Here is a 17,001-nt window from a genome sequence, read left to right as displayed (position 1 = left end):
CAACATGCCAGCCAGCAACCACCCAGGGCCACTGGCCACCTCCCCCTGCCTAGGTCCAGGCATCCAGGGCACCTTCCAGGCTGGGCAGAGGAGGGCATTCCCTCCTGAGCTGGGGAGGGGAGGCCCTGACAGGGGACCCAGAGTGGAGACTCATGAGGGCATGCCATACCCTCTGTCCCTCACACTGGAGCACTCCAGGATCACGCCCTACTGGCACCAACCATCCCTGCCACTGGTGGGCACTGATCCTCCCAGCCCTCTGGGTTCCCTGAAGGCACAGACTGAACGAGGTGGCCCAGGGCCTCTGAGTGCCTCCTGCGGGCAAGGCCCCCTTCAGCCACTCTACCCACGCGGCTTCTTTAGCTGCAGCGGCAGCCTGGGGGCAATGTCCCTTAGAACCTTGGCTGGCCCCATGATCAAGGCCAGGAAGAAGACTCTGGGTGCCCTGTCTCCTTCTGCCCCAGGTGCAGTTGGTGTCTGGTCTCCTACAGCCAGGGACCCCTAAGGTCTGAGGGCACAGGGTGGAGGCCCTTTGCTTTGCCTGTTAGCAGGAAACTTTCTACATGAGGGACCCCCTTAGGAAAAGAAGGGTGGGTCCTGGAGCCCATCTGCCCCGTGGCCCAAGCATCCTGTCCTGGTCTCTGCAGGTTCCTCTGCCGGGAACAGGCTCCTTTCTCTCCCTAAAGTCTTAAGAGCCCTGTTGGAGTGGGCGCCTCTCACCTGCTCCACAGCCCCCAACCCCAGCTGGGCCTTGCCAAGGGGCTTAACCATCTGTTCCCAGAATGAGTGAGTGAATGAATGAGTGAGTGAATGAACGAGTGGATGAGGGTGCATCAAACTCAACTGCAAGTCTCCAGGACACTTTTTTTTGAGACAAGATCTCGTCGTCACCCGGGCTGGAGTGCAGTGGTGCCATCTTGGCTCACTGCAGCCTCTAACTCCCAGGCTCAAGTGATCCTTCCATCTCAGCCTCCCAAGTAGCTGGGACTACAGGTGAGCGCCACCATGCCTGGCTCACTTTTCTAATTTTTGTAGAGAAAGGGTCTTGCTATGTTGCCCAGGCTGGTCTGGAACCCCTGAGCGCAAGCCATCCGCCTGCCCTGGCCTCCCAAAGTGCTGGGATTACAGGCATGAGCTACCGGGACCAGCTTCCACTGCACTTTAACTCTCCCGACTCCCACAGGGGCAGGCTGGGGGGACCCTGCCCCGCCCCAACACTGCAAGATGGCGCTTTGGGGCGGGGATGGGGGATCCCGGGAGAAACATAGGGGAAGGGATGGCCCCTCAGCGCCCAGGCCAACCTGCTGCCTTAAGCACCTGGAACAGTCCACGGCAGGTGGAGACTCAGCCAGGTTCTTCCTTCATGGCTGTCGCAGCGTGGCACAGGAGCAGGCCTGTGTGCAAAGCCAGGCCCCCCCCCCGCCACTCCACCAGCACAGGTGCCACCCAAAGGGCATGGGGTGGGGGGACAGCTGCCAGCCGCTTCAAAACCTTTAAGTGAGGCGAGGGCCCCTGAGCACCAAGCCCCGCCCTGGGTGTGCTCCCGGGTTCCCCCACCTGTCTCTCTGAACCTTCCCACCTAGAAGTACCCCCTCCCCCACCCCGGCATTCCCTCCGTACCCACTCACGACTTACCATTCACGACTTCCGTCTCCCCCCCGCCAGCCTCCGTGCCCCTCTCAGTCCCAGGCCGCCGTGCTCCCCGCTCCGGACCATCCCCCCACTCCGTGCCATCCCCGCTCCGTGCACGCCCCCCCGTCCCCCCTCCTGCATGCCTCCCCTCCGTGTCCTCCCTCCAAGCCCCCTTCTGTGTCCCCTCTCCGTGTCCCCCCTTCATGCCCCCTTCTGTGTCCCCCCTCCGTGTCCCCCACTCCGTGCTCCCCTCTGTCACCCCCTCCGTGTCCCCCTCTCCGTGCCCCCCCATGCCCCCCCGGCCGCGGAGGAGCCCCCCCTCCCCCGCGCCGCTCCGCGCGCGCTCCCGCCCGCATTTTCGGACTGCACCAGCGGAGCCCCGCGGCGCCAGGGCCGGGCGGAGCGCCTCGTCTGTCGCCGCCGCCCCCACCGGTGCGGGCGCTGCGGCTGCGGCGGGGGGCGCGGGGCGCGGGGGCCGGCGCGCTCCGCACCTGCAGCGGCCGCTGGGTGATGCGGCGGCTCGGGCCGGGGCCGCGGGCGTCCTGAGCGCAGCGCCAGCCCGGGATGCCCGCCGGCCGCTGGCCCGGCCATGTCGTCGTCCTTCTTCAACCCCAGCTTCGCCTTCAGCTCGCACTTCGACCCCGGTGAGTCCCTGGCGGCACGGCCTGCGCGCCGCTGCCTCCCTCCGCTGCGGACGTGATGCCGCTGGGCCCCACGGCTCCCGGTTTGCATGGAAATTAACCCTTTCCCCACCCCGAGCCCAGCCGCAGAAGCAGCCGGACCCCCTGGCGGCCCCAGATCTCGGAGGGGCAGGCCCTGGCCCCAGCACAAACCGGCCTCCTGTGGGCTGGCGTCCCCCGCGTGGTCGTGACTCCGTGGCTGCCTCTCAGGCACAGGTAACTGGGGCACGGAGGGCCCGCGTGGGCCCCAGGTGTCCAGGAGAGTTGGTCCCAGACTAAGGGCCCTTGGGGGTGTGGGGGGTGTCAGCCAGCTGGGGTTCAGGCTTTCCATGGCCTCTCCTGGGTCCGGGGCCCTGGCGTGGGAGGCTTCTGGCCAGGCTGGGAGCGGTTCTCAGAGCCCTGCCCAGCCCCCAGCAGCCGGCGGGGGATGAAGGGGGAGCAGGGGCCAGTCCACGTTACAGAGCCCAGTGGGCAGAGGCTCAGAAGAGAGGGGCCTTGGTGGGTGCCCAGACCCCCTGACAGTGAGGGCCGGAGGTGACGCTGTCAAGCTGGCTGCAGGGGACCTGAGGCCAGGCCTCTTACCCCGTATGGCCAGTGTACCAGGCAGGGCAAGATTACCCATGGCTGCCTGGCCTCCTGGCTGCGGTGGACAGCTGGGATAGGCAGAGGGGGCTGGGGACAGCTGGAAGCCCCATCTGTCACCAGGAAGCAGTGGGCTTTCTAACTTCTGCTTCTCCAGATCCGGCCCCTGCTTGGCCTGAGTGGGAGATAATCCCCCTGCCCTGTGCCATCCATGGCCCCAGGGCCAAGTCCCAACCACACGTCACTGGGGCTCTGGCACCAGGCTGAGCCAGCCCAAACAAAGCGTGTTTGCATGTGATGCGATCTCCTGTGTCCCCTTCCTTGGAGCGGGGCCCAGTGCATGCAGCCTGACAGGGAGGCACGGGGGTCCCCCGGGCAGATCTCGGTCTGAAGGCAGTTGCTCCCTGGAGGAAGGGAGCTGGTGGGAGGTCTGTCTGCTGGGCTTAGGGCTGTGGGTGTCACTTGCTCAGAAATGACTTCCTGTAGTGACCCCTGGGGCTCAGAAGTCCCTGTGGGGTGGGCAGGTGAAGGCTCAGAGCCCAGCAGCCACCGCAACAGCTGTGATGTCTCCCCGGCCCGAGGGCAGGGGCTGGAGGAGGCTTGGGGCAGGTCCTCATCGCATCTCCATGCCAGGCGTGGCCCAGGGTGCTTGGTCCTTTCTGCCCCCAGAACAGAGGGGACCCTCGGCCCACACCCTGCCTTGGGGCCCGGCCTTGCCCCTGGCCATGAGAGACCCTTTCCCCCGCCTTCGAGCAGCACCGGCTCTGCCCTTCCCTGGGTAAACAGCTGTGATCTGAGTAATTCTAATGTGTCCGTTTAATGACTTAGAGGAAAAGAAGTTGTTGGAGGCAAGGGGCGTCTCTCCTCTGCAAGATGCTGGGCCAGAGCTGCAGGCACCTGCTGGGCTCTGGGGCCCACCTACCAGGAGGGGCTGCCCGAGGTGCTGGTGCTGGTGAGAAAGGAGACCCTCCTTCGGATTAAGGGGCTGGGTCTAGGCTCTGCAGCAGCCCCCATGAGGGGGTTAGGGAGGAGAGGGGGGTCTCCTGCCCTCCCGCTAAACTTAGCCCAGCCTTCCAAGCCTGGCTGTCCTGTGCTGCAGTCCCTCCGCCTGGCCTTGCCTCTGTGAACCTCGGTTTTCCCATCTGTAACGTGGGCTGACAGCACCTGTGGGAGGTCCGGGTGGGCTCAGTGCTTGGTGAGCACTTGGTTCTCTGTGCTGGAGGTGGTGGTGCCGGCACAGAGACCCCCAGGGCCCAAGCTTCCTGCAGCACACGGCTGGCTCCTTGCCATACTCGAATTGGAGCGAGCTGGTTCCTTCTGAGGCTGCTTGTGTCTGTGGGGGGGCACTCAGAGGGGAGGGGCCCATGCTTGTGGCTCTGGCAGTTGGCTTGTGTGTCACTCAGCATCTGGGGCAGTGCCAGCACCTGGCATGGGGGTCTCACCTCAGTTGCCAGGCCTTGCCCCGCTGCCGGGCCGGCTCCTTGTTCATCGCAGGAGCTGGTGCCATTCTCCATAGAGGTGATGGCAGTTGTGGTGGTACAGGGGGCAGAGACGCCCGAGAGTGCAGGGCCTGAGCTAGAGTGGAGGCTGTGGGCACGGACTGTGGGACGCCTGGGCCCCTGACCTTCCACACCAGGCAGATGCGGGCAGGGCAGGGGGGCACCCGGCCCAGGAGCCTGCTTGAGCTCCAGGAAGAGCCACCTCCTCTGCAACCCAGCTCTTCCCCCATCTCCCTGGCACTCGGGAGCATGGGTGAGTGACCCTGGGGGATTTCTTGGCAGCTGCAGCCTTCCAGCCTCTGTGCTGTGTGGCCTCGGGCCACTCACCCAACCTCTCTGAGATCCGTTCTGCACAGGTGAAACCTCGCTCTGGGAAGACTAGGGTGGGCATGGCGGCCAGGAAAGGCAGGGTGATGGGGGTGACACGTGGGCAGGATGGCCGGGTCCAGGCTGGCAGGAAGGGGGTGGCATGGCCTTGAGTGAGCAGAGGTCACCCCTTCTACCTGAGTGCCCCAAGGGAGGGGGCTGACCTTGTTGCTCACCCTCCCTAGCCTTCACCTTCCCTGGTGCGGCCTCAGGGCGCCATGATTTCTGCTCGTCCTGAGCCCTGGGGCCTGGAGCTGTCCTAGGCTGGGAGTGGGCATGAGGACGCCGCCTTGCTCCGGTTTCTGGAGAGGCGAGCTCAGCCTGAGGGTGGGAGTCGAATGCTCTGCACAGTTAGGAGCAGGGGTTTGCCTTGGGGCCACCTCTGGTTTGCTGACGGGCCCTTCTGTGACTGGCTCTCCATGCCATTTCATCATCTGTAAGGTGGGAATGGCTGTGATGGCCAGGTCCGAAGGGACAGCAGTGGTGCACTGAGCCAAGGGTGGGTACCTGGGCAGTGCCCACCATGGCTGATCCCTGATGCAGAGGTGTCACTGTTGACCAGTGGGCAGGGCTTGGAGTTTGTGGAAGTTCTCGGAACACGTGGCAGCCTGGATTCGCCACCCCCCCAACCTCCGCCTCCCCCCTGTCCCTCAGCTCAGGCCTTGTCTCCTGCCCAAGGCCTCTCCCTGTGTCTGACCTGAACCAGGCGCCATGGGGGGTTCCTGGGAGAAGTGCCTGTGCCTGGCCGCGGTGCTCGCTCTCTCAGCATTCATGTGAACTGGACGCCTGGCACAGGGCTGGGCAGGCTGGGCCTCAGGATGATCTTATTGATGGGGAGAGGGCAGAGGAGGCAGCAAGTCCCGGGCCAGGCATGGCCTCAGTGCCAGGGGCAGGGCTGGACTCAGGGGCTCAAGAGGCTGAGCAGGAGGCCATGGGCCTGGGTGGTCCCCGGGAGTCCTCCCCATGGAAAGTGCCCCACGCCTGACACTGCCCGGGCACCAGGTGTGGGGTCTGTTTGAAGGCAGCTGCTCCTCCAGCCTCCCAGACCGCATGGGCTCAGGCAGCAGACATCTGCCCTTGGAGTAGTTACCTGTCCTTCTCTCGCCCCCGTGGTCTCAGAGGATGCCCCAGAGGAAGCTGTGCCCATGGGTTGGGCCCGTCCCCCTACATCCTCTCAGGTCTCAGGTCTCCCACCAAGACCCTTAGGCTGCAGGTGTGCAGGCCGAGGTGGGTTCTTGGAGAGGGTCCCATGGGAAGGCTGTGTGGACAGTGGCCTTGGGGAGCGGTCACACGCAGGCCATGGGCCCTGGGCATGGGTCTGGCTCCCACCTACCAGCGTGGGTGCGGGCACTCGGGGAGGGTGTGGGTGTGAGGTCCCAGACTCCCAGGCATGGGTCAAGGAGACCATTTCTCTCATTCCGGCACATTCTGCAGGAGGCCAGGCCGTGCGCTTCTCTCCATGGGGTGGTGCGGTGACCCAGAGGACCGGCCCCTGCAGTCGCTACCTGTGGGCCTGAGTGCCCCAGAGCTGGCTGGGGTGGGCTGGCAACTGTTGTGTTGTGTGGAACATGCTGGAAGGTCTGCCTTGTGCTGCCCTGCATGTTTGGGATGCATCGACTCCCCGCCATGCCCGCTGCCTCCCTGGCTCCCAACCCTGACCCTCCCTCACGGGAGAGTTCTGGCGTGGGCTGGTGTCCTGGGCCGGGCCCTGCTGTGTGACCATGGACAGGTGTCATAACTTCTCTGTGTCTGTTTCACCTCTGAAATGGGGTCCAGCAGCACCCACGCTCCAGGAGGCTCCTGAGAGAACCCGGGGGCCGTCACGGCAGCTCCAGGGCTGGTGACCGTTCATGTCCTCTCTGCACTCACCCGCCACCCCGGCCACCTGGGAACTGCGCTCCGTCCTGTGCCCCCTGGAGGCATGTGCTGAGTGGAATATGTCACCCCAAACCCATGCCCGCCCAGTACCTCAGAATGGGGCCTTATTCGGAACCAGGGTTTTTGCAGCTGTAATCAAGTTAAGATGAGGTCGGACTGGAGTAGGGTGGGCCCTGAATTCAATGACTGGGGCCTGATAAAAAGAGGAGGCGTGGCGTGCATGCGGGAAGGAGGCCACGTGCAGAGGCTGGAGCGATGCAAGCCCAGGAGCACCTGGGGCCGCTATGCCGGAGAGGCAGGAGGGATCCCGCCAGCGCCTCGGAGGGAGCGGCCCTGCCCATGCGGTGCTTTCCTCCTCCACCCTCCAGAACTGTGAGCACATCCATTCCTTGCTGTCTGGGCCAGCAGCCTGTGGTCCCAGGACACGCATCTGGGGGTCTCCTTGGGTCTGAGGGGTGAGCACAGCTGCCTCGAGACATCAGGAGCCTCTGTCTCCACCCTGGGAAGAGTTATCCTTGGAAGAAAATGAGGGCACGTGCTGGCCCCCAGCCTCAGAACCCGCCAGGGCGCTTGGCTGGGTGTGAGGAGGAAGCAGGCTGGGGCCACAGCTGCGTGGCTTCCTCTGCCTCCTCCTCGGTCCACGGGGGAGGCAGAGGGTCCACGGAGCACCTCGGTGTCTCCTCGGATGCGGTGTCGGCAGTGAGCCTAGGACCACGCCGTTCCTGCTGTCACTGGCCTCCTGCCTCTGGCTCACAGGGTTCTTCCGGGGCAGGCTTTTCTCGAGGACCACCTGACCCCTCTGTGCACCCCAGGGCGAGGCTGACGGGAGGCCCACTCGACCACTCCTGGGTGGGAGCCTGATGCAAAGCACCTGCCGTGGGGCCCGGCCTGCAGTCCTGTCCCTGGTGGCACAGATCCAGGAGCCTGTGTCCGTGGTGGGGAGACCCCCATCCCCTCCGCAGGCCGCAGTAACAGGAGGGCTTTGGCGTCTGGGCCCCGCTGGGCCTGGGCCTGCCTTTCACAGAGGAACAAGCACCAGCGGGACCGGCGGCCTTGGCCTCCCCGCCCCCCCCCGCAGAGGAAGCCGGCAGAGGAAATGAGGGCAGCGGACGGGGCCGGAGCCAGTTCCCAGGCACCTCTGAGGACTGTCACGGGAGGCGGCGTTCTCGCCGAGTCCCCAGCCTCCCTCCGCAGGGACCGGGGCCTGGGGTCAGGGGGCCGGGGCCTTGGGTGGGGCTGGGGTGGGCTGGGGTCCTCCTGGGGGTCACTCTGGGGTTACAGCCACGGTCAGAGCCACGCAGGAGCGACACCCAGAGCCTGGTACGTGGGGGTTTCTGGGAGGACGCAGGCTGTGCTCCCACTGCCAGCCTGGGGGTGGGGGCCGTGGTCAGGAGACTCCTGCTCCTACAGGGACCCTGCCAGCAGAGGTGGCCGTGCCAAAGCAGGCAGGGACTCTGCAGTGGGCGATTCTGGGCAGCCGGGGCCACCTGCCCCAGTGGGAGTGAGGGGCAGAGTGCTGCCCCAAGCCAGGGCTGCTCAAGGCCACCTCTCATGGTGGGGCGTGGCCAGCCTATCCCCATCTCACCCTCGGGGAGGGTGTGGGGTCCCTGCTGCTGAGGGACAGGAGTCTGGCTCCACCCACCTGCCAGGGTCCCCAGGAAGACCTCTCCCTGCCCCTGGCGTCGGGCGGCCCTGGCCAGCTGGCCTGGGGGAGCCAGGCTGGGGGACAGGGGAGCTGCTCTGGGACCAGGGCTCTGCCGAGTCACCTCTGTGCCAAGGCCACGGTTTGAGGCTGTGGCTTGAGGCCGTTGTGGGATGCAGCTGGGGATGCCGTCCTCTGAGGAGCCTCCGACGAGGGCCTGTGCTCGGTGGGGCCCCTCTGGCTTCTGGGAATTCTTAGTGACTTTGAACAAGGGGCCTTGGGTTCCCTTTGTACTTGGTCCTGTGGATTCTGCAGCCCGTGGGGCCTGCTTAGGGTTTGGGCTCCGCTGTGAGGCCCACGTGGAATTTCCTCGAACTCCCTGGGAAAAAGGCGTGTGGCTTCCTACTGACCACGGCACACACACAGGCACGCTCTGGCCTCTGGGGTGCAGGTCCGGGGTGTCCCCCTTTGGATTTACCCGTGCAGCGGCACGCCCAGCCCCCGAGAGCCCCCGCCGCTGCCCCCAGGACCGCCACCCGGCGGGTCACTCGCAGGCCGCCGGCGCCCTCCCAGCTGCCGCATGTTGGAGATCTCGCTTGCTCGCTCGCTGTGAACGATGCTCAGTTGTGGGCTGTCTCGTGGGCTGCTATCGTGGACGCTGTAGTGAGGGCCCCTTTACTGAGAGGTAATTCACATACCAAGGACCCACCTGTGTCAAGTGAGCAGCTTGGGGCTTTCCTGCATTCCCAAGACTGCAGCCATGGCACGGCTAGCTGGTGGAGCATCCCTGCCCCCGACAGAAGCCCCATGCCCTAGGGCATCACTCCCCATCCTCTGTCCCCAGCCCCCAGCCCTGGCAGCCACCGATCCGTCTCGGTCTCCGGGCGCCTGGCCTGGACGTCCGTCTCATAAGCAGGGTCCTGTGGCCTTGCCTCTTTGAGTCCTGCGGTTTTTGCTGTGTGTATAGCGGCCCCAGGGATAGGGGTGCTGGCGTGTGGCTGTGGGGCACTGTCCAGGGAGCTTCCAGGAGGTGGTGCCATTTTGCCCCCATCCCCACGGACGAGTGCCTCCATGGCTTCCCCTCCCGCCAGCGCCGGCTGCTGTTTTTATAACACCAGGGCTGGTGAGCATGTGGGGGCTGCCCATGGTGGTCTTGTCTGCCTTTCTCTGGCGAAAGATGCCAGGAGCCTTTCCAGGGCCTGCCCAGCCCTTCTGAGCCCCTCAGGCGAGTGCCTGTTGGAGGTATTTCCTTGGTGGTTTGTACCTGGCGTCAGGCAGCCCTGGCCAGCTGGCCTGTGGGAGCTAGGCTCGGGGCGGTGGGCAGGTCCTGGACACGAGGCCTCAGGTCTGTGTGCAGTGAGCAGGTGGCCTGCTGCTTCACTTCCTGTGACCCTGTGCAGGGCTGAGCACCAGCAGCTCCCACCCTGAAATGGGTCCAGGTGGGAGCACTTGCGCCAGGGGCCAGCACACACCCCGCTTTCCTTCCCAGGTTGCTGGGTGCAGACACTGACCAGCACACCGCCAGGCTCAGGTACCTTCTCTCCCTGGGAAGCTGCCTGGAATCTCTGTGGCCTGGAGGCAGGCGTCCCTGCAAGCAGCTCCTGGCCCCAGGGATGAATGACGGGGACGATGGATCCTGCTCCGACTCTGGCTCTGGAGGCTGGGCCCTGCCCTGCTCTCTGCCGTGGGGTCTGGCGAGATGCTTGGCTGCTGCTGGAGCCCGAACTGGCATGTCAGACTCTGTTTTATTTTTCCTTCTGTGACAGGCGGCCCTGCAAGTCCTGTCTAAAAATAACCGTGGCCGGCATGCATCCGCGACGCTCGGCTGCCCTGGCCGTGGACCTGCCCATTTCCTCCTTGGCAAGCCTGAGCCCGGCAGCCCCCTGCCGCTGCCCAGCCGGCACCGAGGGAGGGACTCCGTCCATGCAGGTCCGTAGGGGGCCAGCTGGATGCCAGGCTGTGTCAGGGCCGCGTCCCGAGATGCACAGGAGAGTAGGCCCCCAGGAAGAGCGGGACTGAGGGCCAAGGTATTGGGGGACAGTGTGCGTCGAGCAGGGACCGGCCAGGAGCGAAGAGATGGGGGCTGTGGGACCTTACCTGGAGCTGCCTGCCCCTTGAGGGCTTCTCCGCTCTCAGGGATCAGCCTCCTGGGGAACCGGGGGCATTCCAGGTGCCCGTCCCACCCTTGGACCAGCCTTGGGGTAGGCCCTGGGGCATCTGATGCTGATGGAGGCTGGGCCTGGGCTGTGTCTTGCGTCAACAGGGGACGTCCCTTGTGAGTGTCCAGCTGGCGGAACTTGCTTCCATCGCTGGGCTGGGCTGGGCATCCATGTTTGATTGCAGGGTTGGCTGTCGAGGGGCAGGAGAGGCAGACTTGGAGATGCTGGGGTGGTAACCCCCGGGGACCGGGTGGGGGTTCCCTGCAGCAGAGAGTGGGGCTGGTCCCAGCACTGGGGGAGGGCTGGATGCCCACCTTGGGGCTGCCAGCGTGTGCGGCGGGCATGTGCGTGGAGGGGTACATATGCGTCTATGAGCATGTGCAGGCCTGGGTTGGAGGCGAGCGTGTGCATGGGCTGGTGAAGTGCCCGTGGTGTTGGGTGGACCCAGCCCGGGCCTGTGGACCTTGCCATGTCCTGGGCTTATCCCGGAAGCTTACATTTTATGTGGCCTCTCCTAAAAATAACCGTGGGCGGCCTGCATCCTCCTTATCCGTGGACACTCGGGCTCCCCTCTCTTGCCGGGGGCGGCGTCTGGTGACTTACAGCCCTTGCTCCGTCCTCACCTGCCACCCAGAATCCCACGTGGCAGATGCTCACATCTATCTGGTCTCGGGAGTGACTGTGGGGATGGTTCAGGGCTGGGCACCATGCTGCGTCCGGGGCCTGTGGGGACACCGTCGCTGTCCCAGAGGCTCCTCCCGCCCTCTCCCCGGTGTCAGGAGGCCTGTGGGGTCTTGCCACACCCCTGCCCAGGGCCCCGCTTCTGAGTTGGGGAGGGGGTCCTCAGTTTCGTGCCTGACTGGCGATCAGGGCCGAGGAGGGGTCCGCTGGACTGGGCTCTCTCTAGCAGGAGCCGATTGAATCCCAAAAGACACAGTCCCGAGTGCCATCATCCTGAGTGTGGAAATCCCAAAAGGTCAAAATTCCAGAAACCGAATTCAGGAAAAAATGATTTAAAAGATTCTTTAAAAGACATTTAGTCTGGTCGCAGTGGCTCACACCTGTAATCCCAGCACTTTGGGAGGCTGAGGCAAGAAGATTGCTTGAGCCCAGGAGTTCAAGGCCAGCTTGGGCAACACAATGAGACCCCATCTCTACAAAAAATCAAACCTTAGCCGGGCATGGTGCACACCTGTAGCCCCAGCTACTGGGAAGGCTGAAGTGAGAGGATTGCTTGAGCCCATGAGTTCAAGGCTGCAGTGAGCTGTGATGGCACCGCTGTACTCTAGCCTGGGTGACGGAGTGAGACCTTATTAAGAAAAAGAAAAATAATAGGTCTGGCGCGGTGGCTCATGCCTACAATCCTAGCACTTTGGGAGGCCGAGGCGTGTGGATCACAAGGTCAGGAGTTTGAGACCAGCCTGGCCACGATGGTTGAAACACTGTCTGTACTAAAAATAGAAAAATTAGCCAGGCATGGTGGCAGGGGCCTGTAATCCCAGCTGCTCGGGAGGCTGAGGCAGGAGAATCACTTGAATCCGGGAGGCGGAGGTTTCAGTGAGCTAAGATCACGCCACTGCACTCCAGCTTGGGTGACAGAGTGAGACTGCATCTCAAAAAAAAAATAAAATTAATAGGTAAAATGTATTAAAAAGGGAAACTTATGAAGCCGTGCTACTATGGTGGGTAATCGTGTGCACCTGGCCGCGTCGCTGCGTTCGTCTGAAATACTGTGACGATGACTTTAAGTCTCTTGACAAGATCTGTCAGAAACCTTGATGGTCACTGCCACACGTGCAGTCGCCCACAAGAGCCAGGGTCTTGAGAAATTTTATCTTGCCCAAATGTGAATGTACGAACAGAACATCTCTTCATTTTTTGAGGAAGTTCAAAGTTTCTGTGCACAGCAGAGCGCCGTGATGATGCACATCTGTGGAGTCAAACACGCAAAAAGTGCACAAGATGAATGAGAACCCTCTAAAGGTCTCCACACAGTTTACACCTCCAGCACTGGAAATGATTCGGAGATGAAGTGCAGAGCACAGCGAGCTGTAAGAAGTAATGCTGACCACTTAAAATAGTGGGAAAGGGCCGGGCGCGGTGGCTCAAGCCTGTAATCCCAGCACTTTGGGAGGCCGAGGCTGGCAGATCAGCTGAGGTCAGGAGTTCAAGACCAGCCTGGCCAACATGATGAATCCCCGTCTCTACTAAAAATACAAAAATTAGCGGGGTGTGATGGCGCAAGTCTGTAATCGTAGCTACTCAGGAGGCTGAGGCAGGAGAATTGCTTGAACCTGGGAGGCGGAGGTGGCAGTGAGCCAAGATTATGTCATTGCACTCCAGCCTGGGCAACAGAGCGAGACTCTGACTCAAAAAAAAAAAAAAAAAAAAAAAAAAAAAAAAAAAAAAAAAAGAAAATAGTAGAAAAGGCTGGGTGTGGTGGTTCATGCCTGTAATCCCAGCACTTTGGGAGGCCGAGGTGGGTGGATCACCTGAGCTCAGGAGTTTGAGATCACCCTGGCCAACATGGTGAAACCCCATCTCTACTAAAATACAAAAATTAGCTGGGCATGGTGGCGGGCGCTTGTATGGGAGGCTGAGGCAGGAGAATCACTTGAACCCGGGAGGTGGAGGTTGCAGTGAGCCGAAATTGTGCCACTGCGCTCCAGCCTGGGTGACAGAGCAAGACTCCGTCTCAAAAAAATAAAAAACAAAAAATAGTGGGAAAAAAACTAAGAGAAAAAAAAAAAGTTGGATTTATGAAAAAGGGTATGGCAGGGCCAGGTGACGGGCAGCTGCAGAGACAGTCCTTAAGACCTGGCTGCCTCTCACGACCACATGGTGAGGCTGTGCATTTCGACGAGTAGCTGCTTTTTTTCTCGTAGGCTGTGGCTCTCCTTGGAGAAGACGCTCACATTCATCTTCTACGTGGCACTGCTCTGTTTTTTTTTTTTTTTTTTTTTTGAGACGGAGTTTCACTCTTGTTGCCCAGGCTGGAGTGCAGTGATGCGATCTGAGCTTGGCTCACTGCAGCCTCTGCCTCCTGGGTTCAAGTAATTCTCCTGCCTCAGCCTTCTGAGTAGCTGGGATTACAGGTGCCCGTCACCACACTGGGTTAGCTTTTGTATTTTTTATTTTTAGTGGAGACGGGGTTTCACCATGTTGGCCAGGATGGTCTCAAACTCCTGACCTCAGGTGGTTCGCCTGCCTCGGCCTCCCAAAGTGCTGGGATTACAGGCATGAGCTGTCACTGCTCTTTTTGAAATTCTTCTGTGATTCGGCCCATACCGCATGAGCATTCTCATTAGATTCTCCCATCTTCCGTGCCGCGCTTCTGTGTTGTTTGGGGTACAGGAGGTCCATTGCACATGGGCCTCATACACAGACCACAGATTTGGCAGAGATAGTGCTGGTGACAGAGCAGCAACACCGTCACAAAGCATCCTCTCATCCTGCCATACGCACGAGTATTTTCGAACCAGTCAGTAACTTCCCCGGCTTCTTAGGGCAAATGCAGCTGTTAATTCCCTGAACGCTCCAGGGTGTCATCAGCTAGGAGGAACGCCCACGCAGGCAAATGACGCATCTTTAAACGGAAGTTCCTGTCTCGTCTGAATTTTCTGCCCAGTGCATTGGGCTGAACAGAAAAGACAAACTTTATTGGTGACATCTTCAAATTCACTGTTAGAAACCTCGATCACACCTAATTCCAAATCTGTCATGGTTTGGGGACTCTATTGAAATCCATTTTCTCCCACAAAGTCCACCAAATCTTCAAATAAATGTTGATAAGGTGCTGTACTTTTCCCAGTTGTTAATACAGAAACAAGCCAGGAAAGCTCTGGAATTTCCTAATCCAACAGGGGCATGAATTATATATAGCTGATAAAAATCAGTGGGGATGGAGGCTGGGCACAGTGGCTCATGCCTGTAATCCCAGCACTTTGGGAGGCAGAGGCAGGCGGATCACCTGAGGTCGGGAGTTCAAGACCAGGCTGGCCAACATGGTGAAACCTGTCTCTACAAAAATACAAAAGTTAGCTGAGCGTGGTGGTGGATGCTTGTAATCCTTGCTACTCGGGAGACTGAGGCGAGAGAATCACTTGAACCTGGGAGGCAGAGGTTGCAGTGAGCCGAGATCACACCATTGCATTCCATCCTGGGCAACAGAGCGAGGCTCGGCCTCAAAAAAAGAAAAAAAAAAAAATCAGCAGGGCCGGTTTGGAAGGTGCCATCCATTAGGCAAAGTGAAGCATGCACTAGTTTTCTGTTAGATTTAGTACTAAATATTAGAATCCATCTTCTCCGGTGGTCAGATCTCCAAGGATAGCTCAGCTCACCGCCGAATGTGCTTTATAACAGGAAGGAGTGTTGGTGTCAGCAAGCGTTTGGTTCTGAGGTTGCTGACCTGGTTGAATTCTTCTTCTTCTCTGACAAAGGACTTTTGTTGTGGTTGTTTTCTTGAGACAGGGTTTTGCTCTGTGGCCCAAGCTGGAGTGCATTGGTGCAGTGGTGGCTCACTGCAACCTTGACCTCCTGGGCTTCAGCGATCCTCCCGCCTCAGCCTCCCAACAGGCTGGAACCACAGGTTCAAGTCACACTGCTGGCTGATTCTTAAATTTTTGTAGGAACGCGGTCTTGTTATGTTGTCCAGGTGGGTGACAAACTCCTGGGCTCAAGTGATCCTTCTGTCTCAACCTCCCAAAGCTCTGGGATTACAGGTGTGAGTCACCACTCCCGGCCAAAGGATTTTTTATTTTTATTTTTTTCAAGACTGAGTCATGCTTTCTTGCTCAGGTTGGAGTACGGTGGCACAATCTTGGCTCCCTGCAATCTTTGCCTCCCGGGTTCAAACGATTCTTCTGCCTCAGTCTTCCAAGTAGCTGGGATTACAGGCGAGTGCCACCATGCCCCGCTAATATTTTTTTGTATTTTAGTAGAGATGGGGTTTCACCATGTTGGCCAGGCTGGTCTCAAACTCCTGACCTCAAGTGATCCGCCCACCTCAGCCTCCCAAAGTGCTGGGATTACAGGTATGAGCCACCTTTCCTGGCCCAAAGGCTGTTTTTTGTTGAAGGCAAGCGTGGCACTGCCTGTGAGGGGTTTGGAAGTCTCATGTGATTGAATAATTTGGCAGGGAGATTTGTATTTTTTGCCTGTGTTTTCACTTCTTCTATGATTGAGTTGACACCCAAATCGAAGGCTACCCTTGTCAACCTGGCCACCACGGGCATCTCCCTAAAGCACACTTAATTTCCAAATAAAGACAATCTCAGGGTCCCAGCTCTGCCTAACACGACGCAACCCTCCGGTGACTGTGCTTTTGGGGATTTTAGATTTCAGGGATTTCAGCATATTCTGGATGATGGTGTTGAGACGGTGTCTTTCGGGATTATGATCCAAGCCCCTCCTTAATCACTCCCAGGGCAGTTCCGGCTCTTGGGGTCAGGGTCTCCTTTGGACACAGCCTTTGTCCTGGGAGGCTGGGGGCAGATGGGCCCAAGTGACCAGCCAGATCGGGGAGGCCGGGTCTCTGAAGAACTGGGTCGCGTGGCGGCCTGGCGTCAGGTGGCCTGCTGCCCCGTGGATGCGTCTGAGCCACAAGTGTGTGCACGTGTCCCCGGCCACGGTTCCCCCCAGCCCCAGGGAGCCTTGCGTCATAGAAAAGTTAATGCTTGATTCCAGGCAGCGGGTCTGTCCTTTCATTTCTGAGGGATATGTCTTTTCACCTCGTCTTGGGGATGTGGGGGAGGAGGGGTGAGGGGGGAGACAGGTGGGCTGGGCCTGGGTTCTGTGCAGGTGGGGCTTGGCTGACACCCGGTTTCCGTCTCTCCACCAGGAAAAGTGACTCTGTGTCTCTGCTTAGGAATTCTATTCCTCTCAGACTGTTCTGTGTCTGGGCCCCTGTGCAAACCTTTGCAGAGAAATCCTGTTCCGTCTGCCCCACAGTGGTTCGTAGGGGGGCACAGAGTACCCCTTCCTCCCTTCTCCTGCCCCAGGAACCCCAAGAATCTTGCTACTTCAGCCTGCAACTGAGAGGGGTGTAAGTAACAGACAATGGGGACCACCCTGGGCTTCCCAGGGACACTGGCCTGACCCCTGGACATGCTGACTTCCCCAGTGCCGTCTGCCCTCGACTCAGCGGCACGCCTGCCAGAGTTGCGCCAGTTCCTTCCTGCACGGGATCCTGTTTGCATCACCAGACGGGGGAAAGGGGACCCTGGTGCCAGGAGGTCCTCAGATGCCCCGCCGAGGCCCACCTGCCGGCCACCCAGGTAGAGAGACCCCTGTCTGTCTGCCTTTGGGGCCAGAGCCCACTTCCAGCCTGCTGACCACCCCTTGTGCTGTACCTTTCCATGTGGCAGTGCCAGGGGGCGCCTGAGACCCCCAGGGCCGCTGGATGAGGAATGAGCTCTTCATGGTGTGAGCAGTGGAGGGTTCTGGCTGTGATAGGGGAGTCCCCCAGGACAGCCTGTTGTGGAGAGAGTCCCTGTTCTGGGAGGATCTGGGCAGCTTCCCAGAGGGAGCGTCCCTGGTGGGTGGAGCATGAAGGAGGTCTGGGG

General features: G+C 60.6%; 1 protein-coding gene across 2 annotated transcripts in view; it reads left to right on the top strand.

Annotated features, from left to right (window-relative positions):
* The first annotated feature begins 2,132 nt into the window (after nucleotides 1–2,132).
* AATK (apoptosis associated tyrosine kinase) overlaps nucleotides 2,133–17,001 on the top strand; it is a 47,711-nt gene continuing 32,842 nt past the window's right edge. The window contains exon 1 of one of the 2 annotated variants that reach the window (XM_055240819.1): nucleotides 2,133–2,276. In XM_055240819.1, the coding sequence (XP_055096794.1) occupies nucleotides 2,222–2,276 (55 nt within the window). In that variant the 5' untranslated portion in view covers nucleotides 2,133–2,221. Of the gene's footprint in view, nucleotides 2,277–7,858; nucleotides 7,958–17,001 lie in introns of those variants that run through there. The other variant, XM_055240820.2, reaches the window with a different exon arrangement.

Source organism: Symphalangus syndactylus, chromosome 14 (assembly GCF_028878055.3).
Source record: "Symphalangus syndactylus isolate Jambi chromosome 14, NHGRI_mSymSyn1-v2.1_pri, whole genome shotgun sequence".
In the NCBI taxonomy this organism is placed as follows: domain Eukaryota; kingdom Metazoa; phylum Chordata; class Mammalia; order Primates; family Hylobatidae; genus Symphalangus; species Symphalangus syndactylus.
Note: the sequence above shows the minus strand (reverse complement) of the source record. Positions and strands in the feature narration are given on the sequence as shown.